The 26,773-nt window shown below is 39.0% G+C and overlaps 2 protein-coding genes across 6 annotated transcripts; both read right to left on the bottom strand.

Annotated features, from left to right (window-relative positions):
• Nucleotides 1-16,072: 16,072 nt before the first annotated feature.
• LOC105267072 (tetratricopeptide repeat protein 14 homolog) lies at nt 16,073-23,900 on the bottom strand. Of its 5 annotated transcripts, XM_011305682.1 has the most exons (13): nt 23,750-23,900; nt 22,958-23,142; nt 22,742-22,866; nt 22,557-22,633; nt 22,341-22,463; nt 22,042-22,256; nt 20,610-20,750; nt 20,038-20,471; nt 19,562-19,974; nt 19,159-19,475; nt 18,804-18,964; nt 16,740-18,145; nt 16,073-16,588 (listed from the first exon to the last, which is right to left on the bottom strand). In XM_011305682.1, exons 2-13 carry the CDS (start codon nt 23,116-23,118, stop codon nt 16,469-16,471), a joined length of 3,693 nt encoding a protein of 1,230 aa, XP_011303984.1. In that variant the 5' UTR covers nt 23,119-23,142; nt 23,750-23,900; the 3' UTR covers nt 16,073-16,468. The 5 variants fall into 5 exon arrangements, with proteins under 5 accessions (XP_011303984.1, XP_011303982.1, XP_011303983.1 ...); XM_011305680.1 differs by having other exon boundaries at nt 19,562-20,471; XM_011305681.1 differs by having other exon boundaries at nt 18,804-18,925; nt 19,562-20,471.
• An 812-nt stretch (nt 23,901-24,712) lies between these two features.
• LOC105267071 (mannose-P-dolichol utilization defect 1 protein homolog) lies at nt 24,713-26,284 on the bottom strand. Its single transcript, XM_011305679.1, has 5 exons — nt 25,960-26,284; nt 25,708-25,773; nt 25,516-25,648; nt 25,232-25,436; nt 24,713-25,106 (listed from the first exon to the last, which is right to left on the bottom strand). The coding sequence occupies exons 1-5, from the start codon at nt 26,042-26,044 to the stop codon at nt 24,864-24,866; spliced, it is 732 nt and encodes a 243-aa protein (XP_011303981.1). The 5' UTR covers nt 26,045-26,284; the 3' UTR covers nt 24,713-24,863.
• Between the last annotated feature and the right edge of the window lie 489 nt (nt 26,285-26,773).

Genomic DNA, 26,773 nt, shown 5'->3' with positions numbered 1-26,773 from the left:
CAATGGCAGAAGTCCCCGCAGACAGTAAAGTGAAAATTGAATACAAGGGGAGACAAGGCGAGGTGGCAACAATTGAATAGCAATACAATTTCGGGCAATGGTCAGATCGTGGCGACTTGGTTGAGTTTCGTTGGTGTCCGTGCAATTAAACAGGGATATTGTATGAGCGTCAGGAGGTGGAAGTGAGACAGACGTTTCGCACAGTGTATGTGTGTATTTTGTGATACGAATTTCTGGTAAAGTCCAGAAGGATGAGAAATGGTTAAGGATGGGTTGGGGTGGTCAGGAGAATGAGTAAGGCGAGGGGTGGAATGAGGGGAGAACAACAGAAATACAGACAATGGAATTTGGGGACTCCCTGGATAAATGTGTGTGTGTATGATGGTGTACTCTAGTATTGTCAGCAGTATTGTTACGGCCCGGGTTATTGTGTCGTCGTGGACTACTCGGTGTTTTGTGACCCGATCGTTGGACCACCGATACGCAGGACCTGGCACGCGAATCGGATCACTCCACTAAAAACATCAACTCCAAGTGTTTTTCTCAGTCACCTCAATTTTTCTATTCTTCCTGGAAAATATGAATCAATGCCCAACCGAACAATAGATTCTGGCTAGATAGCCATCGAGTGAAGAACCAAAAAAAAAAGAAAAATTGATGAAGGGAATAAAAAAAATATTGAAACGTGAAATTACTAAAATATTTATCGAATTTTCAACAATTCCCCGATTTTCTACCGAGGGATTGCCGAGGCCTGAAGAATATGGATCGCAAGTACTGGGCCAATTTTTCAAACTCCATCTAAAAAATCATCGAGACTATCCAAATCCTTATAGCTCTTAAAGCTAGAAAACTGAAGAGGAAGTTGGTATAAGACATGGAAAGGGCAAAAGTTGAAAGCTGAGATTCCCTTGTATACGCTGTGTCTTGGGTAATGCCAGGGGATTTTGTGATACACGTATATACGCGGACGATGGCCTGGAGGCGCCATAGAAAAGCATTGTGCTGGTGGTGCGCTGCATTCACTGGAATGAATGCGCCCTCCGGAGCGACACAGTCTCAGATGTAAGACACAAGAAGCATAAAAGAGTTGCCATTATGCGAAGCTTAAATAACACCGAACCAACACACAGACTTGAGCACATCCAGTGACTCTTACACGTCTCAATCTAGGAGAGAATTTCTATGGACTGTTTGTGGCGCTCCTGCCTTGTATAGCCACTTCCATCCTCTTTCTCCACTGGTACCACCCACCCACCCTCTCTACCCCTTCCACCACCCCCTCTCAAAATCTCTTCAGTATTTCGCCTTTTCTTTTACGAGAGAGGACATCGCCATGGGCCCGTGTACCCTCAACAAGCTGGATTCACTCGTCTAAGAGAATCACACGCTTCAATGTTTTTTTTTTCTCTTCATCCTCAACTTTTTGCTTTTGTAAACGCAAAGAGGAAGAAACTGAAACCGAGTGCCGCTCATCTCAGTCGACTCTCGCTAGCTGTGTTAAAATGCTAATTATTCAGTACTCTGCACGTGGGTACTTGTGAAAATATCTTAAGATATGTCCCGACAGAAAGATATAATAGCTTCTTTCAGCGGTAATATGTGTATTGTTGTAAGGCTCATTGTTTAATACTGACAACGTATGTGTGAACGGTAATTTCATTATCAATTTGATAAATATAGATGAGGTAAACTGCAACGAAAAATGGTGAGACTTTTCGTTAGTAATTCGTCATTCTGAAGTATACGCGTCGATATCGTGGGACTTCAATAGAAAATTCAGGACTAATCTAGTAGTGACGCCGTGGCAATGGTCAGACGCGGAGTGTTGAGATAAATCCGGAATTAAAGGTAGGCCAGTGGTAATACTGGTTATACTGCGGGATACAACATGGGATGGAAGTTGAAGAGAGTACTGGGACTGGGGTGAGAACACCATAACCCGATGGGCGGGTTAAAACAACAGGTGTATACGTCGGGTGGTGGGCCGATAGCACACCAGAAACTCGGACGGCCTTTTGACTCGCCTCAAACCCTCCAACACCCAACTGAGTGGTTATGTTGGGGCTGTCCTCTGGATTCTATATCTCCCAGCTTTATCCATCACCCTCACCCCTCATCCTCGAGTGAAAACCAGAGTTACCGAATTTTTATTGATTCTGTATTGACGATAAAATCATAATTATTAAGAAGATTATAAAATGACGACTCAACGCGAGTAAAATTGAACAATAAAAATTCTCCTATTTCCAAGAGCATCATTGAAATCACCATCTCTCGATCCGATTGGAATTTTGATCAACCGTGAATGCGAATTCATCCCATTATTTACCAACAAATGATCCTCGCCGAGTCTATCCTACCCACAGCCCAAATTGTGGGCACCATTCTACGGTAAACATACACACACATGCTCGCAAAAAAAAACGAGTGAAATAGAGAGAGAAACAGTTACATTTACAGGGAGCTCTCAACTGGTGCTTCCACACACGAACGAGGAAAGCGAATCGGCCGTTCCACTCATCTCCTCTCTCATACCGTCCGTCTCATTGTGTCGGACGATTGTCTTAGAATAATGGCGGAGACTCACAATAGTGACTACAATGCTTGCTCGTCTAACAATGCGATGACGTCACACGAACGAACGATGTACGTGAATGTGCGCCACGACGCCGACGTCCTCTCCCTCTCCCTCTAACTCAACCATTTCATCTCTTCACGAATACTTTCATCCACCCCCTTTCACCCCTTTCCACCTCCTCCACCCCCTACCACAACCCATTCAACCACCTTTCTTCTATTTAATTTTTTTACTGCAACTTTTAATTCTCTTTCTCACTTTCCCTCCCCCCTTTGCATTGCAAATATTTTGCAGATAACCGAAAAAGTTATTCTTCCCTCATCTCCGGTTATCTTTATTTTCGTTATCATCAAGAGTATATGAAGGGGAACGGATAAATTGAATTTATGGAAATTTTGATAAATCGGCCATTTATTTGAATTTTTTTATTTTGCAATTTACGGGAGAAATTTCAATCATGCCAACAATTCCAAGACGATTTCTCTTAAACTACAACTAACAAGAAAAATACGAAGATCTTTGAAATTTCCATCTAAGCTAATGACTATATTCATACTCTCTTTTTGAGGTGCAAAAAAAGATGAATAGCTCCTAACGGTGAATGGACAAAATGCCAATTGAGACTAGAAAAAAGAAGAAAAAAAACTCCGCAAACTATTCCGCCATTTTTTCTTCTCAAAGACTTCGTTGTGTGCATATTCATCATGAGAAAATACCAAAAAAAAAACGAAACCATAAACATCCAAACGAACAGGAGTAAAAGTTGAGAAAAGAAGTGGGTGGGACGCGGAGAAAAAGAATATCCGAAAAAAAGAAAAGTACTCGTGGAGGGGAGGTTCCTCCTTGTAAGGAGCCTCTCTTTGGCACCAGATAAGAATAACCGACGAGGACGACTCGCCCGCTTGAATACTTTGCCTGTTAATTAATGCCGCCATTCACCGCGCACATTAAATTAGTACCGAATTGTACGGCTCGTACCAAATTCAAAGGCCAGGTGTTCTGAAAAGAGTTCTTATTAGCAAACACAGAGGCATACTCTCTCCGGTGCTGTCCGACCAATGGGAAAACGAGAAATAGTGGGGAAAAAAAAAAAATCAGAGGAAGAGAAAAGTTTCCACCGATTGATCCAGAACATCTCAATCATCCAAGGAACAATGCTTGAGAAACTTTCACAAGTTTTTAAATTTCCATTTAATTGGAATTTTTATCGAAAGAGGAATCGAATATTGAGAAGTGAAAAAATGCTTTTGTTATGTACGAGCTTCTCGGTTTTCTAGTCATTTTCGTAATAACGAGTGAAGGGCAGTCGTTAACGCGAAATAATTCACATGCATGACTCATCAATGAAGCCCAGGGGATATCTTCGGTGCATTAGTGTAGCCTACAACTATCTAATTGCAATTATGTACGAGCAAAATGCGCGCCTAAATAAGTGGTTGCATAATTCCGTGAGATACCGATCGTTCAGGGAGTGTAATAACGATCGTACGCAGAAAAAAATCGTTAATTATGTTGACGTATGGGAGACTAGAGGAAAATTGTCAGGGTGGTGAAAAAATTAATATACATGACAAAACAGTTCGTGTTTTGTTGTGAACAGAATGAGGAAGCCATCGAATTTCCTGGAGGCTATTTGGCCGGTTCAAACACTCAAAATAATGTTAGGATGTGAATTTTATGTGGATTTTTCGCGTCCCATTGTGACATGCTTATGCATTTGCCTCACTATTCTCATGTGGATCTTGTATTGGATCGCACTTTATTTTGTTTGTAAATTTATCACTGATGGCCCGTGGTTCTCTTTCGAGGAGAAATTTTTCCTCATTATGGTGTACGTCCAGAATTGTATTCTCTTTGTGAATCTCCTCATTGAATTCGCTTATCAGAGAGTGAGTGAAGATTATCTTGAATCAACGAAAATAATTTAAATTGACTTTGTGATAAATTTTCAGAGTCGCTCAAGGGACGCCATGAAATGGATCCATGTCGATGAAACTCTGCAACTTCTTGGTGCAAATATCGATTACTGGCGAATGTTTACCCATCAGTTATTGATGATGTCTTTGTGGCTCATACAGACTCTTATCATCAATTTTATTGGCACGTTTTGCATGGAAGGAAACGTTAATTTTTTGAAGAATTTAATGATTGTTGTAATGCTTTATCACTCAATCCACGTGAATTATTTATTGGAGTTCTTCTATGCTATGCCAATTCGGCAAATTGATTTGAGATTTCAGATAATCAATACAATTCTGGAGACAGTACTAGCAAATTGTTCTGGGGATGGTTTCTTTCTGCATAAGAGGAACTGTTTAGCAGGAAAATATTTCAGTGTTCAGATTATGCAGGATGATACACCAAGTCCGACAGCAGTTATGCAGATTACCAGGTAAATAAATACAAGTACGAATATATGTACATGTATGTTTTATTTTTTCTATTTCACTCTATCTCCTGCCTTTCCTGAAATTACTGGAATGTTTTTCTGAATTTATTTCTAGGCATGTCCATTTGGAATTGACTAATTTTGCGAAACAAATAACACAGCGTAACGCAGCAAAATTGACAATGTCGATTGCAGAGACATTTATCGTTCTGACTTTATCTCTCTATCTTGCTTTTCTTGAACTTCTTGCTAGCAGTGGGGCTAAACGAGATATCGTCTTATTGGTTTGGATATTGCAATATGGCTCAAAATTTTGTTTCCTGAATCGTGTCTGTTCATCTACTGTGGCTTCAGTAATTAAATAAATTTCGTAACGAGTGTATACTATTTTTCTTCATAATCGGAGGAAAGTACGGACTGATTGCATGTGTGCATCAATAAAAATAAAGGATAAATACGAAAAATAGAAAAATAAGTAAAATTAAAAAAGTAATTAAATTGAAAGTAAAGTAAAAATTGCGGAAACGTAATCCCGCTGTTGTAGAGCGCATATGTGTTGCTTAACCAATGGATGAAATTTAAATTTTTTGCTTCAAAATCGCAACAGAAAGTACGTACTTTCCACCGAGGTATGAAGAAATAAATTATTTCTCTGTTCAATTTTGTGTAGTTCAATAAAACACGGAGAGTCATCTATAATTTGGCAATAATGATGAACGATGAGGAAATGCGGAATGAAGTAAGTTTTGAAATTGATAATTGTCATGCATTAAAAAATTAAGTCAATCTTTTCAATTGCAATTTAACTCAAATCACATTATGATTGAAATTTCGATAATGCATTCCTCCGAATTTTTCCGTCTGATTTCAGAGTCGTCAATTTTCCTTGCAAATAATGCAGACTGATTTGACATTTGCGCCATTTGGACTTTTTACCATGGGTTACGAATTAATGCGCTCAGTAAGCATTTTTCAAAATTTTTGCATTTATTCAAATTTTTTTTCACCTATTTTTTCAGATTGCAGGATCCCTAATTACTCTGCTCGTAATTCTCATCCAGATGAGCAGCTTGAAATCGTCATGAACAATTTCATAAGTAATTAATAAAAATGGCTATAACACTAATAGTTTTTTTCAATTGAAAACAATCCCGACGTTTTTCAAATGACCGCAAGAATTTAATCAAGTGTTTTTCCCCTGCGGTGAGAATTCGCGAAGGTAAACAGAGAATAAGATGAAAATTGAAAGTGAAATAATTCTGAGGAAAATAACCAAAATGAGGAGATCGAACGTTTGTCCAGATTGAATAGCATCTGAAGGTTGAGAATAACGCGAATGGAGGAAAACGAGGAGGGGAGAGCAGTAGGTGGGTGGTTGGAGGAATAGTTGAAGTGAGAGACAGAATGGGGGGGAAAAGTGGAGGAAAACGAAAAGATTCGCGAATAGAAAAGAGGTTGGAGGGGTAAAAAAAGATGGAGGTGGGGGTACTGGTAACGCGATGGCGGGGTACATTGTGTCGGGCCGCTTGATACTTTATTCCATATAAAGGAACTGGCGGAACAATAGCGAGAACGCGGAAGAATAAAATGGGACTAAAAGAGAGACGGAGTATTCAAGAGTGCAAGTGAGAATGAGGAGAAAAAAAAAATGGGGAGTGGGAGGTACTCGCCAGTGTGAAGACTCATCACTCCGTAAACAATGCATCAGGAAGAAAGCTGAAGAGGGGACTAAATACCGAATTTCGTATAGAATTTATTTTCCCATTAATTCATCAATTCTCCATTGATAATCCCATCCTCATACACGAATAAAAAAATTTTATGACGTTTAATAAATTGATTAATTAACTATTCACTCGAAATATATGAATAATAAATTTTCCAATTGAATTGAATTTTTGAATTTCAATGAATGTTCTAGGTATAGTTTCTGATTTTTGAATTTTGATAGTGCAGTGCAATATATTGAGGTCCGTTTAGTTGTGCGCGAATTCAACTTCTACAATTTCGCCCTCTTCCTCACAATTCCTGGATACCGTCCATTCACGCAGAAATCCACCGTTGTTACGTTGAGGATGGGTTATAAATGGAGAAGGGGATGAAGGTGAAGAGAGGAGGCCACAAAGCTATCGGGCGAGCGGCCGGTATTGTTGGAGAAGATAGGATTCCTTTGATTGTATGGTACCAGGAGTTGAGCTTATGTGTATGGTAAGGTGGATGGAGGAAGGTCACAAGGGAATGGGCCGAGAGCAAAATCGACGGAAGGAAGGAAGGAAGTCAGGGAAAAAGACAGAGAGAGAGATGGGTTACAGAAGGAGAATCGACATCGTACTCCGGGCTTTACATAACGCGTTATTCCGCGGTGACAATGGACACAGAGTGCGACTCGAGATAGAAAAAAAAAAAAAAAATATGTTCGTTTGATGTCTCAATGATGACTCCCGGGAATATGGGAAGAAATTAATTTCAACGCCAGTTGAGGGAGTGAAAATGGTAGGAGAGAATTGATGGATGAAGTGCTTGTACCCTTGAGCATTTGGAAATATAAAGCATATTGAGCTTTTGACGTGCTTTGGGGATTGCACATTTTTTGTCTCGATCGGAGATAAATATTTGTCGCATTGTCTTCAATTTTTATATTTTTATCATACTGCTATTATTCCCAGAGAATTTAAATAACATTAATAAATTGTTATTTTTTGTCCATTATTATTTAAGGGTGTGGAATACCGAATTTTCCGAGTCACTATATATTCAATTTCCCAATGGTGAAAATTCCCCTAAAATTCCATATCAAATATTCGTTCACGGATTACATTCCCAAGTGTCGAGAATGGGGCCCCAGGGGAAATGACCCTCTATTTTTTCCCTGTGACCACCAATTTGTGTATAAAACCCCCCAGAAATCGCAACAGTTTGTAGACTAACATTCATGAGAAAGGAGGTTGAAAATATTTAGACATTCGCAACAGTTTGATATAGCACGAGAGAGAAAGAGTACGAGTCGCAGGATGAATAAGACTAAATTGTATCCACAATGCTGTCTCAGAGGCGGCCCATGAATAGCCTTAATAAACTCGCTAGATCCTTGGAAATATTTCAAACTCTCTCCCTGGCGAAAAGTGAGCACGACGGTACATGAAAAGAAGATGGTGAAGAGAGAGGGAGGAAGGAGGAGAAAATAAAAATTTACTCCTCCGACTTGTCCAAAACTCAGTATTACACATGTATACACCCTTTCAATCCTGCCTTCCTTGTTGTGGTTTGAAATTAATGAAGAATTATCACTTTTTTTTTCAATCTCCTTTTTACGAACTGCCAAAATAGAATTCCGTCATAATTCACCCTATATTCACCATCGATGGAATTGATTATCGAGGACGAAAACTGTTGGCGACCGAACTGATTGAATCGAATAAATTTCCCTTTTTCTTCTAACCGCGATTGAAAAATTTTAATGTAAATTTTTAACAGAGAGAGTCGTATGAAATTTTTCTGTAGTCCGTCATTGGCTAATCAGTTAAAATTTAACTACATATTAAATGCTCTTGCTATTCTCATGATACGATCCGAAATAATACGTATTTCCCTATTTTCCAGGAATCGGTACGGAACCTCATTTGAATTGAGGGTCCGCACCGATTCCTGGAAGTGAGACTGCAGCCGAAGAAAAACAAATGAGCGCGCGGGGATTGGGTGGTCGAAACAATTGAAGCGCTCGTCAGTTGAGAGGGAGTGAGAGGTCCCGAGAGCTGGCGCTTTATCCCCCCCCCCCTCAGCTCCGCCATATAAACCGCCCATTTATCCGTACTCTCATCTCTTTTTCTTCTTCCATTTCCCCACCTACTAGCCCTAAGATATCCCCCCAAATTCTGCGAATTAGCCAATGAACGTTTTAGAAAAGAAAACAAAACGATTCCTCCTGTCCCCGGTAATATTGTGAAATTCTAATGAGCGATAAAAATGGAAAAATCTATTAATCGAAAACTCCTCGAAATAATCAAGTTTGAACTCACCTCGCTGCTCCATTATTCCCCAGCATTATCCACCGATAAATAATCCATAACTTGATTTCACGATATACTTCACTTCTCATCACGTCACCACTATTTGCAATCCACTTCGTCACCGTCGAACGTCATTGCACGTACCCTCCCCCCGTTCCCTCTTTCATAGTGAATATAAGCCACTCTATATCACCGATATTAACGTACAACCCCGGAGTGAATCAGAAAGGAATGGTACAGAGAGGATTGAAGAGGGATGGAGGGAGATTACGTGTGTCACACACGCGGCCACGGCAAAATTCAAAATCGAAATTCCACGGGCCATTGTCCGTGCCGTCAGTGCGTGTCACCAGCCGGCGTACACGTCAAAACATATCGGAGCGATTAAATCATTTGCCAATCCCAGGCATGACAACTCGGTTTCAACCACTGACTGTCACTTCACACAATAAACTATTCGTCCGGATTTTTCATGGGGTTTTATAAGAAAAAATTCCTCCATTATAACACTCATTATCACCCAGGTATCAACAACATAACACACGTGTTTTCACGAATTCATTTCACTTCACTTCAACGATTATTTTTCAAATTTGTCGTGGATTCTTTCACTTTTCATATGTTCATTTTATTGCTTCGAGCGTAGGGTTGGAGGAGGTTTATTTATGTTTTTTGGAGGTAGGCTTCGTTGTTATGGGGAAGCGCGCGGGTAACGGGATATGGAACAAAGTTATTCAGGCGACGCGCCGCACGAGACTGAGTGACAATTGGCGCGCTCCCGGGCCGCGCGCCATGTCTCCAGCAGCGCCCCCTTCCCTCTCCCCTCCCACCCGCGCCGGACCGAGCCTCGCCGAATATTCGCGAATTAAAAAATCACTTGATTGACTGCTTTAATCACACATTGATTTTCGTAATAGTGTTTTAATGGATTTCACGTGCCAATTCTAAATCATTGCAATTAGTCCCGCCCGGAAAACAATACATCAAATATACCCCGAATATACGTGAGCACAAACCATGCGAATATATTTGACAATTATCTCATTAACTGATCACTCTGTCTTCGAAAAAAAAAATTGTACCTGAGTCAAGCCTGGGATATATCTTAATTCATGTATATTATATTTAAATTAATCATCTCAGGCTGAATACGGCTCTGTCAGTGAAACCCGAGACAATAACTGTTTCATTATTCAATGAATCACAAAAGCAGTGATGGAGAACGGGTGAATACGGAGGCGTTGTCGATTAGCCGGATATTATTATTAAGAACCTCACTATTGACTTGATGCTGCAATTCCGAAGGAAGTCGTGTAATTATCTCGAATCTCCTGACGACAATAATGAGTCATCATTTTTATTTTCTCCAACTGAATGCTATTCCATTCTCATATACGAGTGCAAATAATAAAATTATCCAACTGCTCTATTAAAAATTCCTCTATAACTTCGAAAAAAGAAAACGCCTCTGCAATAATCTCACACAAAAAAACAATTTTTCATTGTACAAGAATTAATAAAATTAATTAATTAAAAAATGAAATTACTTCTGAAAAAATGGGTTTCATAAATTGATTACCAGAATACAAAATCAAAGTATCGAGCATAACGTCAAACCTATGAGCACATGAAAGATGCAGGAGTTAAAATGGGAAGAGGATCATCAATGCAAAACTCAGGGTCGAGACGGTAACGTCTTAATATTCGCGGTAAGGAAGGATTAACCCGGTGGTACACCTGCCAAGGAGAATAGGCCAGGATCACCGTTGCGATTCTAATTAAACGGAAAACAGCTTCATTAAGTTTCTAACTGCTCTAAGGCCTTCCTCCACGATCTTCATCCCCTCTTGCTAAAACCCTCACCCCAAAAACGACGACCTATAGTTGTTCTCTGCCTGGTGTTTCCAACTTAAACAATACCTTGTAACGTGTACTCCATGTTATAATAGCTGATGCGGATGAATCTACATCGAATTTATCAATAAATTTAAAAGGGCGTATATCGCATATGAATGTATATAGCATGGAAAAACTGTTGGATCATTCGCACTATAAAATGCAAAGTTGGAGGGAATAATTATAAACAAAAGGGCGGAACATTGGTATGGAGGAAAAGGGGGGCATCTTCAGGGTGCAGTGGTTTGAGGTGGGTGAAGAAATAACCAAAAAGGTGCAGCAGAATGCAACGAATGCGAAAGAGGCGAGATCCCATGCCTGCATACGTAATGCTGTACTGCCATTGTCAAATGTAGGTACCCAGAGAGGGGTAGATTCCCTCTTTTGTCTACCGCGGCACAAAATTCTGATCGCACGCGCCGCATCGATCTTCGGCCGATCATTTGCATCCTCATTGTTCCCACTCGTCCACCACCCAACGAGATTCCATAGGCGCAATATTTCCCTCTGTCCTCCTCTATCTCTCATTCATATTCTCTTCACTGAGAAAAAAAAATAGTCCGTGACAAGCCAAAATCACTCGACGCAAATCCGCACTATCTACTTGCACCCTTATCCCAAATAAAATGAAATTAAATTAATTTCAATTAAGAAGATAACGAGAAAGTATGGAAAGTCGATAGGGAGAAATAATAATTATTGATAGAGTTTTAAGATTGATAATTCGAATGATCGCATCGAAATGACAGAAGTAGGAGTAAAATGTCAACGTGGGAGAGAGCGAAGAAAGCGATGTGCACATACAGAGGGCAAAAGGCGAGAATAAGGGGAGAATGAGGAAGAGTGTGAAAGAAAGGAGAGAGGGTGGTCGTACATATTTTTATGTCATCTATGGCAGCGGCGATGCATTGTTGTCGCGAGACAAAAGCAAATGTGGCGGAAAAATTGTGGAGGAAAGCCTCTGGTGGTTGGGATATATGCGAGAATTTTTAAACCTATTTTTTTCTTACTGATAGAGAGGTAGACTACTCAAACTCTCGATTTCCATTAAATTCTGATTCAGAAAATTTTTTTTTCACCACTGCAGATAAATATATCGGCATAACCCCTGACGATGGTAGAAAAAATTCCAATAAAAATGAAAAATAAAATATTGTAATGAGCTCACGAAGCGCATGGAACTACAATTAAACTGGTGGGAGCGTGGCTGAGTTGTTCCATTGAGAGAATTGGTCGGCGTACTGGGAGCCAACTATCGAGCAGAATTGAGGACCAGTGGGCGAATGAGAAGCAATAGGATGAGAAGAACGAAGCTGAATTGTCGAGAGGGGGGTAGCAATGGAGAAGTACAGGCAAATGGGGGTGGGGGATTTCGTAGATTATCAAGCATCAGTTGTTGGGAAGAATAACCAGCCGCCAACCGTCATTTAACTTTAACGCTCCAACTGCCCCCTTTTCCCTTCACCCCACACCACAACCACCCACCCACCCCCCAACCACCCGAGCATCCCTCGAGGGTTCAACATCGGACCATACTAGCTAATTAAATCTGCCTACGTATTCCTCGTCCTCACTCCCCAACTTTTTTTTTCCCCCTCTCATTCTTTCACTCCGAGGCCCTTCAAGACCACAACTTGTACTTGTACTTGCTGCAAGTACTCGAGGAATTTTTATTTCTCGTTAGTGTCGTCTAATTTCGATATTCCGATATTGGGCCATCATTTGGGACTCATTGGAATAATTTCAAGTCCAGTGAATGGACATGACTTCAATTGAGATTATTCATTTCCACGTAAACGATCCGTAAGTTCATAAAGAGTGCATCACCAGGTTCTCCATTCCGCCCGTGGTGCAGGAGAGTTGAGGAAAGAGACGTGGAGAGGTTGAAAAGAGATGTGCTCTGAGAGTGAGGGCGTACAAACAATGTGAAAACAATGCGTCGACGTAACGATGGAGAGCGGAGAAAAGGATCAAACAATGCACCACAGTTGGGTATAACAATGCATCGAAGAAGGACACCAACGTCGTAACTGTGTTGGACAATGGGCGGCTGGTGGTTAGGATGGGTTTTGCGAAAGGAAGAGGAAAACGCGACCACTGAGAATGGGTTTGATACCTTTTCCACTGAATATGGACCAGAAGAAAACATTTTAATTCAAATAGAAAAAAAAAATAGCCACTTGTCATCCAAATCTGTTAAATAAAATTTATTAAAAGAAACGAAATATAGAAATATAGAATAAAAACCAAAGAATGGAGAAAGACAGTGAAAGAAATTAAAAAATAATACAGAATAAAGAAAAAAGAATGATGCTGTCTACGATGAGCTTTATGATTGGAAAAATAGAAAAGAGGTAGAATGGTGGGTTGACAATGCGTCCGAGAAAGATAGGGAATGTCAAGTGGACATTGTTGACGGTGACAATGCCGTTGGAAATTGCCGAGTGAAGAGAGAGGAGTACAGAGAGGAAGATAGAGGGAACAAAGAGGTCTTATGATGACGCTGCTGTGGCTGAAGTTGGAAGCCCCCAAGTTGTGGACATTTACCCACCAGACGGGTCATCCCCAGGAGTGATCCCCTGAATATTCCCATCGATATGAGCGAATATCGGTCACCTAATCCGTTAGTATCGAAACGAAGGATCGCAGAGTGGATTCCTTTCAATAGCTCAGATCATCTGTATCTCGGATAAGTTTGATATACCAGGGTGGAGAGGTCTGGTGGTCATCGTGAACGAGGATTACGTACAACTATCCAAGGAGATCCTTCAAAGTGCTTCTGCCGATCCATATGTGTCCTGTTCTCCGCTGCACTCATCCAGTTCAGTCACTATAGCTTCTGGTTTAGGATTGGTACTTTTACCAACGAACGACCGGGGCTTTCATTCAGAAGAGCTTCTGTATGTATGCAGATAATCGGTACAAAGCCTCGGGCAGTACAAAGAGGAGCTCATACAAAGCTCGTGAACCTCGATTATTACGTTATCGTTTACAAATCTCTCAATTGTTATTCATTTTATTAATGTATCACATTTGTTGTGTCGCAGTGACAAATTCCTGTGGAGTTGGTGATTGACGAAGCGATTCAGTTCGAGTGGAAAAAAGAGAATTTTATTTTCTCAGTGTATTGTCTGGAGAATATCTGTGGAAAATAGAGTACTAATGGGTAAGGATCGAAAATTCTCTCTTTAGTAGATTTTCCTGGAACATCTTACTCTTGATAAAAGTCACCGGAAGTCTATTAATCACCCGAGCCCTGGGTACATTGTGGCGTTCAAAGAGCACCCCGGAGTGGGGTGGAGAGGAGTATTGAAGACTCCAATATTATCAATACCCCATGTACTACCACTCTCAAAACGTTAACATTTCATATACACGCTAAAAGAGTTTATCAATAGCGCACACGAAGACCCACACCAGGGTATACAAACTATCCTGTTCACCCTCCTGAGTTGGTGTCATCAAAACCACACCTATATGATGCTCTGGATGTCCTCATGGCCTTTTCGAAAAGTTTACGCTTTCATGTGAATGAAAATCCAGTCCACACTTCAACCAGGGGAGATGTTACAACCCTTGGGTAGGTCTTTAGTGAGGGGAATAAAAGGCTCATTGCCTAGTGCTTCTGAGTGGTTCATGACAGGGGGAACTTGATTAAGACGTAATTTACACGTTGGCGGAACGTGAATTTTGCAATCAATTATGTAATTATTCTCATGGATGAGTCAGTGAAAAATATTGGGGGAATTTTCGTCCCTCAAAATGGAATTCGCAGGGTTCTCATCCTACATGAACGCCTTCATTTACTCGGAGTGAAAAGGAATCCGAGAAAGAATCTAGAAATGGAGCCGAAAGAGAGTGGGAGAAAGAATGGTACGAGTGGTCTGTTTGCAGCGAAAGGAAAAGGATTGTTCTCCAACCCTTTGGTGTCTTCCTAACAATTTCTCTCGCCTCGCCGCTATGTTTTCCCGTCCACCTCTCAGTCGTGTCCGCCTGTTAGAAAAAAAAAAAATATATGGGAGTAAAAGGGAGGTGAAACAATGACGGGGCCTTTGAAACAAGAAGGCACATGGAGATGTCGCAAAAGAGCCTCAGAGCGATTGAAATCCGACATCAGTCTGTGTTACTCTTTTTCACTGGTCCACCCGAGATCCACATTTTTCTCCTTTCCATCTCTCCATTTTTCTCTATATGCCCTCAATAAACAAATGCGGCACAAGACAAAACGCGTTTTGTTCATCACCAAAGAATTTTGTAATACATTTTTATCATTTTCTTCCTTATGATCGATTAAAAGAAATCTCATTAATTTTCATTTCAGAATTCGGAGAGAACGATTCAATCAAAATTGCCGGAAAAATTACTGTTAATTTATTATTTTCTTAAATAATTAAAAATTTATGTGACCATTTCTGGGAAACTGGAATTTTACGTAATTTCTCGGTAATGAAAAATTGCTATTGATAAAACAGATGACAGATAAGTTGAAAGGAGAGAGAGATAAAGTTTAATTGAATAATTGGAAGAAGTCAAGTGCAGGGAGCAGCAAAAGGGAATCGAGGAGTCGGAAGCAGTGACCACCCGGTGACCGGATACAAACATTAGGGGTTAGCGGGTGGTCCACCTTCCTCTCCCTCTTGAAATCACCCACACACTTCTGGTCAAGTTGTTCGGACAACGAGTGGTTCAGTCAGACAAAAGGATCTCTAATTGTCTCCATCAGCGTTCAAGAATAATGACCTGCATTACAAATACTGCCGCTGACAATTTCATTTATAATTTGCATAATTTCCGTTCAAGAGGATAATAAATTACTCTTTTATATAAACTTGCCGCGATCATTTATCATCGGCTATTGTCATTTTTGAGTGATGAGTGCTTTTTATCTTACCTTCGGGGGTTGAATTTTTTTTTTAAGGACGTATCCAATGCCACTTATCACTCAATTGCACACTTGAACTTGCGGAAATAATTTTTGGATTTTTTTAGGGGGCGGGAAAGCATTGGTGCACGTTAGAAGCTGTCGCAATACTGAGACTCACCTCTTGGGACACCGCAACACATTGCGCGCTTCTCCCCTCCATTTTCCGCAATCCCCACGCGAATATTTTCAATTTCTGTTTGACAGATTAATATCGATGTTGATCGGCAATTAATATTATTTTCTTCTAAATATAAATAATTCCAAACAACAGGCTATTTTCAAGATTACTCCATATATTTCTCCTCATCAAGTTTTACATCGAATCTTATACACTTTATCTTAAATCTAACTACATCTGAACTATGATGTGAAAATTACTCGCACAACTACTGTTCATCAACTGAACAATGCATAGAGGAGATTAATGATAAAAAATCGAAAGGCCGTTGGATTGATGTCCAAAATAAACGAAAGATTATTCCATCAATTCGTTGAAAAGCCAAAAAATGATGTCAAGTCCGATAAATAAATGTACAATTGTAATCTTGAATTTTCTTCATACAAAAACGATGATTGCGAGGGTAATCCACAATTTCATTCAGAAAAAAAACTCATAAGCATTCAAACTCAAATCTCAATAATAATCAAAATGACTCTGCAACAAAAAAAATCTACCAAACTTTGGCGGCAGCTTCTCGTCTAACCAATACATCCTTGCTTCGCTGTTTCATACGCTCGATGAATGTATCTTTTCCATCCAGTCCCCGTCCTCTCGCTTGGCCTTCAGCTCTCTACCAACATACCGTTTTCACTGATTAAACTCATTCCACCGTTCCTTCGCCACCACCAAATAATAGACCCCGCAATCATCGTCATTTTTAATAAACAAATTATTGATGTTTGAACAAAATATTTGCCGGTTGATTGAAGTGTCTAACCCACCTTGTTGTCAGCCCCTTGGCTCTCATTATTCCCCCATCTCTCGTAGTCATCATCATCCCTTTCCTCTCCCTCACTCAATGGTCCATCATGCCTCTTGGGTGGTGGAGCTGACTGATTCTCAGCATCACCATTGCCCTCCAGCATTTTATTAATTTTTTCCTTTGCCTCATCGACTTTTCTCATTGGATCGGGTGAATAACTCCGATCACTGTACCTATCTCTGGAGCTTCTACGATCTCTGAAGTCCCTCCTATCCCGAAAATCACGGAATCCAGGTTTATTATTGTGGAAAAATCTACCACTTCCACGATTACCCCTATTACCCCTATTATTCTGGTTCCTATTATTATTAAAATTTCCACGATTGCGATTGTTACCGAAACGATTGTTGTGCTGGTTGTTGTTGTAAAAACGATTACGATTTTGAAAATTATTTGTACCACCACCACGATGATTTTGATTACTGAAACCTTGAAAACGTGGTTTATAATAAGTTCCACGATTGTTGTAAGGTCTGAATTGACGTTTTCTGTAATATCCCCTGTCGTTGGATCTGCTGCGACTCCTGCTCCTGGAGTACGAACGAGATCTAGATCTGGATCGTGATCTACTGTACGTTCCAGAAGGTGAGCGACTGTATTTTCTCTCGTAACTGCCAGATCTTCGATTTGAGTAAGAACGTGATCGTGATCTTCGTGGTGAGTGAGATCTGGAGCGACTGGAGCTAGATCTCGATCTCGATCGACTTCTTGATCGTCTCGAAGGTCTGTCCCGGCTCTTGCGAACGGGTCCAGGGCCCTTTGAGTTACGTCTTCTAGATCTGCTTGTGTCATCGTCACTATCTGAATCTGTTCGAGGCCCTTTGTGAGCTTTTGCTGAGGGTGGACGTGGTCCTGGGGGTTCTGGGGGATGTGCCTGGCCAATTGGTTGGAATTTATTTCCCAAATGCGAGAATTTTGGTTGTGAAGGTGGTTGCGGTGGGGCTGCAGCCTCTTTGTACGACTGGAATTTATTTTGTGGCTGAGGCGTTGGGTATTTTACTGGTGCTTGTTTTTGAAGATCCTTTGTGGTTGATTGCGCTGGTGGAGGGGCTGGCACTGACATTGGTTGGGACGATCGTTTCTCCTGGACCTCTCGATGTATCTGTTTACGCACGTTGAAACCCTTCTCCAGGGAGTTACGGGATTCCTTCTCCATGTCGTTACTGTCTGTTGATTCGCCTCGTTTCTTGCTCTCTGGGTGAAGATCCTGCCATTTACCTACTATATGGGCCTCTTTCTGACGAGCTGCTTGGGCTGCTTTCCACTTGGCGTTCAAGGCTGCTGTGTCCAGGGCTGGCAGCTTTGTCTCGGTGTGCACGAGCTGGGAATCGTGCTCGAAGAGATCGTTCACTGGCTTGCGAACCTCTGCGAATTAACAATGGGGAATAAACAATAATGAGGATTCCTCAAATTTTTTTTGTGGATGTACGATCATCTTTGAATGAAAATTAATTTTAAAATACATGAATTTTAGCAGTGGAATTTCATTTGTAATTGTGATGTACTCTCCATACAACGAATAGTTACTCTCGCTGTTTCTCATTCCGATCAAGATAAAGAGATAATAGTTGCACTCGATCCAAGAATGTTGCATTCTCGCTCAATCCTCCTTTTCAATTGGAAAATCTCGGGTATTGAGTGATGTGGAAAAGTGAGTTAATGTGTGAATAAATACGAATTGAGACCCTAAAACGAATGAAAAGCTTAAATTTACAATGAAAAATGGGAATAATCCAAGTGCTTAAAATTTATCTAATGAAAAAACAATTTGTTATTATCAATTACCCAAGAACATCCTCCACAATAATTATTGTTTCGACAATTAAACAATAAGACGTGGTGCAGAATGGCCAGTTGATTATTTTAAAATAGTTTTGAAAATAAAAAATTGCTGTCATCAAATATTTCACTATCAATTTCCTGTAATTATTCGATAATTGGAAAGAGAACTGAAAATTTGAGCGGAACATTAGGATTGACGATCGTATATCCTTGAATGTCAATAAATAAAATGAGATTTCACCTTTGCGTTGTTGTGTGACGGGTGGCCTTGTATCACGTTCATGATAAGCTTTTGTTGCATCATCTCTCTCTCTTCGTAATTCATCCTCTCTGCGAGAAGTCTCAGCGAGTTTCTCCGAATTACTAAGGGGGGAAGGCATGTCATTATACAGATCTACATACCTAAATTAAAAAAAGTTTTTAAAAAAAAAGAAAAGAAAGAGACGAGTAATTATGAATGATCGAGAAAAAAATCCACATACTGGGACATACACAATTAATTTCCACTGCATTGTATGATCATGCAAGAAGATGAACACAAAACCAGACGAGAACACATTGAGTATTACTTTTCGATATTATTAAAGATATCTAACCTCTCGAATCGTTTCAATACCGCAGTCTCTTTTTCGACTTTTGCGTAATATGCACTCAATTTAGACTCCAACTGCTCAAGATCGGGTAATGAAGATTTTCTGAGGGCCTCCAAGTCACGCTCAAGCTTGTCCTTATTCTTACGTTTCTTCCTCTCTTCTTTCTTTTTCTTCTTCCGTGATTTTTTCTCCTCCTTCTCCTTTTCCTTACCCTTCTTATCCTTTTTCTTTTTCTTTTTCATTTTTTCAATTTCACCGTGTTTCTTCTCCTTCTCACGTTCACGCTTCCAACGTGCAGTCTCTTCTAAAAATTTACGAACCTGAAAGATAATAAATCAACAACTGAGTAATTCTCCTAGCAATTTATGAAATGGAGTATTTTTTTTTATTAAAAACCAAAAAATACCTTGTCTTCGTAATCAGAGTCATCCTTAGTCTGCTCGAGAAATTTCCTCACTTGAACTTCATAATCATCAATTTTTTCACGTGAATTACCACCATAATTTTGTGAAGCAAGTGCATCATGAGAGCTAGTTGACGAAGTAGCCGGTGGATTATTGTACTGAGCCATACGTTTACTCAATGGTGACAGCGAGCCCCGGTGATCCTTCTTGTGTTTTCGTTTACGACTAGGCGATTTTGAATTAGACCTACCCGAGGTGCCAGACGATGATGAGCTGCTAGATTCCGAGCTAGACGAGCTGGAAGATCCACTCGATGATGAACTAGAACTAGAGGTCCACTGTCTCTGCCTCTTCTTTGACCTCGATTTTCTCTCCTTCTTTCGTTTTTTCTTGTCCTTCTTTCCATCACCATCAACTTCACCATCAAACGTTTTAAAGTTATCTATGGGATTTATTGATGGAGGGGGTGGAGCATTACCGATTGTTTTAGTTTTGATGTATTCAATTGAGTTCCTAGCCTCCTCGTGATATGGAGCTATTGCCAGACAATTTTCATAAGCCTTTTGGGCCTCCTCGTACTTTTTCTCATCCTCGTAACTTCGACCCAGTGCCACCAGTGTCTCAGCCATGTATTTGCGGGCATTAGCGTGGGTTTGATTAAGCTTCAGTGCTGTTTCGAAATCATCAATTGCTTTATTGAAGCTTCCACTGTTGGCGTAAAGGGCACCTCGTGCCACCAAACCCTCCACATTTTTCGGGTCCACTGTCAAGGCTTTATTCAGACACTGGAATGCCTCTGTGTGACGACCTGCTTTGAAATGATCTATTCCATCAGCTACACTCTTGAATGCCCATTTACTCGCTTGAGTTTGACGCAGCTCTGTGGCGTATTCATTCGGTGGAAATCTTTCTCTATAATTCGAAGAGAAGAAACAATTAATCTTCGGGAATTTACGCAGACTCTGAACAATAATTTCAATAGGAATTCATTTTAGTCGAAATCAAAAAGTGATTTTCGAAAAACCAAATCGTTCAAGTGATAATATTTACCTCAGACCAACCATATTAGAGAAATGCTCATGACCAAGACTCAACATATCAGAGAGATACTTAATGTTGTTGGGATTGTTGAAGCCGGTACTACTCTCCAAAATAGTTTCATAACTTTGCCCCTTGTTGTCCATTGCTTTCCTAAATTGACAAAATGAGTAATTACTCTTAGCTCGGTGGTTCCAAGAGCAATTAGAAAATACGGCATTTAATTATCAAATAAATCATCAGAAGGTAAATTCTCCCTTCATATGAATTATTCAATGTTAAATTGATAAATTTGATAAAACCTCAGTATAAACTCGTCTCTCACCTTTCCCAAACTCTTTAGGGACGTTTTTTATAATACCATTATGAGTATCATTAGATACTTATTCTCTAACTCAACACAAAAAGCACGTACAATTTCTATCGTTGATTATATTTTGTTGGAAAATTTGAGAGGTTTAATGCATTAATGAATACTTTGTTTTGGTGCAACAAAATAAATTGCTTGAGTACAGTATTTATCCACAAGTTGACCAAAAATAATTGCATACATTTAGTGGGCCTCCCTGTGCTACTCATAACGCATTTAACTTTATTAAAGATTTCATTCTTTTAATGCTGGAAGTTTAAACGAGGCATTAATAATAACGACCAAGTGGTGTTGTTGATGAATTATTTATAATAATAGGTGTTGAAACGCTTAACTGTTTGGTCTCTTGTAATTGTGAGTGAATAGATTGATAATTTCATAATTTATTCAATAATTTATCTTGGTATCAGCTCATTCAATCGAGAGACCAAACAATTGTGCAACATTTTGATACCTACCGTCATTGCAATTCATTGAGTGCCAAATATTCATGTGGCACATCATCGTACTGGAAACTCAATCTCAAACGTACATGGATTTTTTTTATGAATTTAGATTCTACAGAGTACTGGATTTTTGGATATTCCACCTGGTGCTTTTGACAGTTATATTGATGGTAAACGTAGATAAACACAACGTGTACGTGCATGTGTGCGAAACACAGCCGTGGCTCAGCCACAGGTTCAAAGGTACGAATCAGATTTTTTATTGACTTTTTTTAAAAGCAAATTCGTCATCGTTATTTTTTACTCATTTATGTTATACCGATAATCTGGCACCTGGATTCATAAAAATTTATCAGATGTCATTCAAAAGTCATTGATTGAATGATCGATTAGTATTCAAATGATCGTGTAGATTTAGATCTACCATTTGTCGATGTGTATAATATGGAATTAATTCATTTTCATACCTGCCTTTTTATGAAAGAAAGTGTAAAAATTTTTCGAAACTTTTCTATGAATATATTTTTTTTATGATAGGTAGATCAACCAATGCACACAAATTGTAATATTTGTGGAGAAATAGATAAAAAGTGCTTGCGATATTTTTATCGTTTTTCATGGGACTTACTTGTAGGCCTCTGGCAGGTCGTCAGAGTGAATTAAACCCATGGATGGGTGGAATGTCTGACCCTCACGTGGGGATACATTCATAACAGCCACCACACGTTCAGCTTCAACGTTTACTTCACTCACAACGACGCAGACGAGATCATTTGCCATGTAGCCTCTTGTCACACCTTTCTTGTCCACTGCTGGGACTGTCGCTGTATTCAATATTAGAGCCTGAACGACAGAAAATTCGACAATATGAAAATACTCTCACGATTTTCATTTATAGCTCAATTCATTTATCGATTAGATATTTACCTTCACTCCCAAATCTGTTACGACTCTCGGACAATCACTGCAATTGCAGAGAATCTTCAATAGTAGCCCGGCTGCACTTTTACCCATCACTTGGGCATAAATAATATCACCAATAATCAAACTCTGGAAATGGAAAATCATTTTGGAGTTGTAATTGCATGAAAAAAAAATTCTAGGAATGCAAAATTTCATTAAAATTTTCTCATTGACTCGCACCTCTAAAAAGTTTCTTATCCGCTGTGTTTTCTCCATGGTAACAAACGAGTCGAGTCCTGGCATTGTGGCATAAAACTCTGAAGCAATAAAAACTATCATGATAACATTCGATCGATAACAATTACGAGTAATAGACTACATACACCTGAACGAGAACAACCCGAGAAGAAAATTGAAATACTCACCTTCATCACCGATTTCTTGTTTCACTGACTCATTAGATTTCGATAAATTGGACTTGTCATACAGGGTTTCAGCTTTCTTCACAATAAATTGCTGGAGTTTAAGTCTTTTCCCTCTGTCTCCAAAACTGAAGAATAGATAAAAATTTCGTGAAAACACCTGTCAGCTATTGAAATAGATAAAAACCGTTCGCCTGAATAAACAAACGACCAAAATACCTGAGTGTTTTCTGGCGCTGCTGATAAATATCGAAGTTTGGATCTTTGAGACTGAGCATAGCAAGCTCAGTCTCACTTCTCTCATTATCCCAGACTTTCTGCAGTTGTTGGCCATGATAATTCAATGCCTGCGCCACCAGACGCGGCTCCATTGAATCCATAATCCCAGATTAAAATCTGCAATACTACACAAAACCGAAAAGAAAACTAATGTTTTTTGCACTCGAGCTCGCCCGTTGTCTTTCCCCTTGCATGGAAAATTCAACTGATAAAAAATTGGTGAAATAAAATGGACGTCAGCCAGTGTCCATGAGCCAGTCGATGTTATCGTGGTTTTTTTTTTAAACTCAATACTCGATTTACCAATGAAGAAAAGTAATAAAAACCCCAACTGGAGGTAATCAAGGTTAGAAGCCGGTAAACTCCGGGTATTCCTTCAATTATCTATCGTCCAGCCTTCACGTTTTTAACAAATTTTTTCGTATTTATTGTTCAGTAATAAATAAATGAATCCATTATTCGATGAAGCTCCCTCGAGGAGTGGTCATCAATACCACATATGTCAAACACCTCTGGCGTTGCATTTTATTGATTAAACAAATTAATGGAATGACTCGGTCAGGAGACAACGATCGAAGATAACATAAAATGTGTGTCGCTTATGACATGCTATAGGAGCGATGGTATGCCTCACAATGGCCACCGGAAGAGAATTATATCCACATTTTTGGAGCACTTTTCAATCCGTCTAAAGTATTTCCTGCGAAATCAATCACTAGTCAGAGTACTCACCTCGGCTATTATTTTTTCCGTCTTCAATTATTTGATTGGACTTTTTTATTGTTCAATTTGTACTTCTTTATACGCGATTGAGGTGATGAAACCTCGAGGCGCGTTGATGGTTGAGAACTTCAGGAGGAACTGGAGTTTACCATTGCGCATAAATTTGCGCATTTGTTTATATCACACGCATGCGCACCGAGGAGAGAGTAGTGGAGGAGCCAAAGAGGATACACTAGAGGCTCAGATCTGGGGGTTTGAGTGACCCCAACTGACAAGTAGTTGCACCCCATATTCCAGATGCCACTAAGGTGGAATGGGAGATTTATAGCTGAACAGTGCGGTGAGGGGGGGTGCTTGGGATATAATATATATTGGGATTATATATTCCCTAAATATTGGGATCCAATATTGGGATCCAATATATAGGGAAGGGTATATGAGCAAATTTTTTTCCATTTATAAAAATATTTATAAAAAAACCCCCAGAACTGAGCCTCTACTTTAGTCAATCCTCTTTGGGAGGAGCAGTGGTGCAAAGTGCCTCGAGTTTTCAATTTTATTCAGAACTCCAACAACAAACATTTCATTAACGAAATGGGAGGGGAAGACATGAATGATGAATGATAAATAAAATTAAAATCATGGTAATTCAATTCGTGTATTTAATGATGCTGAAAGTGTCATAAATTGAATGGGCAAGGAAAAGAAAAAAGAGTTCGAAAACTAGAAATTGTTTTTATTAAAGCCAGAAATAGTGAGGTATTCCTAATCAGTACTAATGAGGAAAAAAGGCGCAGAACAAATCGATTTTCCTCATCTTGATGAATATTAAATGACGTGTAGAACTGGGAAAACATGAGGTAAATCTTTACTCGATAAATGTGAGGTATAGACATACTACTGGAATTTTTCAACTGGAAATTCCCACTCTTTAAACCTCCCGAATTTTCTGATTAATTTTTTTCTCTTGGGTTTTATAAATTCGTTTGAAGATTTTATTTATAAAATTAAAATCTGAGAAACAAATCCATTATATAGATACCATCGAACTATGTGTGGAAGTGGAAGCCACCGTTAAAAAGTGAAAATAAAATAGAAAAAAAACTTACAAGTGAATGAGTGCTTATTTAATTTTTTTCGTTTTCTTTTTATTCTCAGCTCCAACGTTCCAATAGTAAAGTAACTGACCAACGATGATAGCATTTGCAGAGGTAGAGCAAATGTACATGATGATCATATTCGTATCACCAGTCTCCTGAATTGATGTGAAAATCCTTGCCATTGAGCCGAATAAAAGCATGAACATTGTCACCGCCGATAGCTGCCCAGTGCTACCATTTTTGTAATTCGTATGAGCTTGAAACAGCTGTGACAAAAAAAAAATTACATCGAGAATTAAATCTGGGAAATGTATAAGAAAATTCGAATGAATTATTAATTCTCTGGTAAATCTCATTGAATTGGTGTAGTAAAAAAAATTCCATGGCTTACCTTGCTTATCAGAACAATAGGAATCGTAAGTGATTGAGCTCCCCATAAAACGTTTAATGGCGTTAATCCGGTAATCACTGCGATAATGATTGATAAGTACGCAACGAGAAATGCAATTGCTTTTGCTGTGTCCCCTCGATAATGCAGAACGAGTATAGCTATAGCGAGAGTTTGAATCCCCAAGAATACACCATCACCCCAGGCACTGAAATGAAAAAATAAAAAAATTATTGAATGAAATACATGAAAAATTCACATTAACATGTAGTATATGTAATAATTACCTGAATGGAAAACCGCTGACGAAACTATACGATATCATCGCAGTAATGGCAAATAAATCTAATAGAACACTAGCAAAGTTAATTCCCTCACTGCTTTTGTTATTGAAAATCTTGATGACTTGAGGCACTTTCACTGAAAAAACGCCGTTTTGTTAATAAATTTAATATTTTGTTACCCATCAGAATAATTACCCATGAAAGATCCAGCGATTATCCCAAGGCCAAGTCCTTTGCTGAGGGTTGCTTTGAAACATTGAGCTGTAATCATTCATTTATATCACTGTCAAGGCAGAGAAAATTCGTTTTCAATATTTTTGAATTGAGCCAGGACTTCCAGTTTTCGCGGGTCAAAAGTTGTGAGGGGTGGACCTCATGTATTATATGTATTATATTGTTAGGATGATATTCCTTTACCCATAAATAAATTATGTGAATTAAATTTACCGTGTAAGAAATTGAAATTGGTAAAATACTCCTTAAGGCACTCATCCGAAAAGAGGAGCCTGGGCAATGATGCTATGTACTCCATTTTATTTAAACTATTAAAATAATTTGCATTTATTTATTAGTGTTTTTTTTTGTCGTGAGTCGTCACTCGTGGTTAGACTGAACAGCACCAGCACAGGTTTTACACTGTCATCAATTAATTCGATTATTACGATTAACAAATTTGAAATGCACATTCGGGAATGTATGACTTGCAGTATCTCAAAACTGATATTTGTACTTTAACACGTGAACAATCTACTACCTCCATCTTTTCTATTTTTTTTTTCGAGTATGACAGCTGCTGCCATCTGGATATTATTTGGCTGTGTTGGATTAATTTTTTTATCGTTTTGAATTGTGGAGTTAACCCATTTATGGGGGTTGATTCCAAGAAAAAAAATTCTCAAAAATTAAATAGAAGAGAAATAGAAAAGTTGAAGCCTAATTAAATTAGTCTCTTCAATAAAATATCATACGTCTCTTTTGTAATTTACATTTAGCGTACATTATAATTATAAAATAAATAAGTTTCATAAATGATAATTAAGTTTTTTTCTCGATGAGGATAATTGGTAATAAATGACAGGCAATGAAATGGCCTCAATTTTCCTCTTACCTATAATTTTCCTTTACATTAAAAGTATTAATTACCATAATCATTACAAGCACTTCTAGTTTTTCCTGTCTCATTAAATTATTGAATATTATTGGAGATCTCCAGTCCTACATTGACACATTACCGTAATTAATTCACTTAACAAAATGATAG

The sequence above is a fragment of the Fopius arisanus genome, unplaced genomic scaffold (genome assembly GCF_000806365.1).
Source record: "Fopius arisanus strain USDA-PBARC FA_bdor unplaced genomic scaffold, ASM80636v1 scaffold00044, whole genome shotgun sequence".
Lineage (NCBI taxonomy): Eukaryota > Metazoa > Arthropoda > Insecta > Hymenoptera > Braconidae > Fopius > Fopius arisanus.
This window is presented reverse-complemented; position numbering and strand designations above follow the sequence as displayed.

What these genes read in the sequence shown, in the direction of transcription:
- LOC105267072 (XM_011305680.1), bottom strand. Translation starts at nt 23,118, where the DNA reads ATGGATTCAATGGAGCCGCGTCTGGTGGCGCAGGCATTGAATTATCAT. An exon ending in ACAAGAAATCGGTGATGAAG is followed by an intron (nt 22,634 to 22,741) that starts GTGAGTATTTCA and finishes TTATTGCTTCAG; the next exon opens with AGTTTTATGCCACAATGCCA. An exon ending in GCCAAGGGGCTGACAACAAG is followed by an intron (nt 16,589 to 16,739) that starts GTGGGTTAGACA and finishes GTATGTTGGTAG; the next exon opens with AGAGCTGAAGGCCAAGCGAG.
- LOC105267071 (XM_011305679.1), bottom strand. Translation starts at nt 26,044, where the DNA reads ATGGAGTACATAGCATCATTGCCCAGGCTCCTCTTTTCGGATGAGTGC. An exon ending in AATCGCTGGATCTTTCATGG is followed by an intron (nt 25,649 to 25,707) that starts GTAATTATTCTG and finishes GCGTTTTTTCAG; the next exon opens with TGAAAGTGCCTCAAGTCATC. An exon ending in GTCAGCGGTTTTCCATTCAG is followed by an intron (nt 25,437 to 25,515) that starts GTAATTATTACA and finishes TTTTCATTTCAG; the next exon opens with TGCCTGGGGTGATGGTGTAT.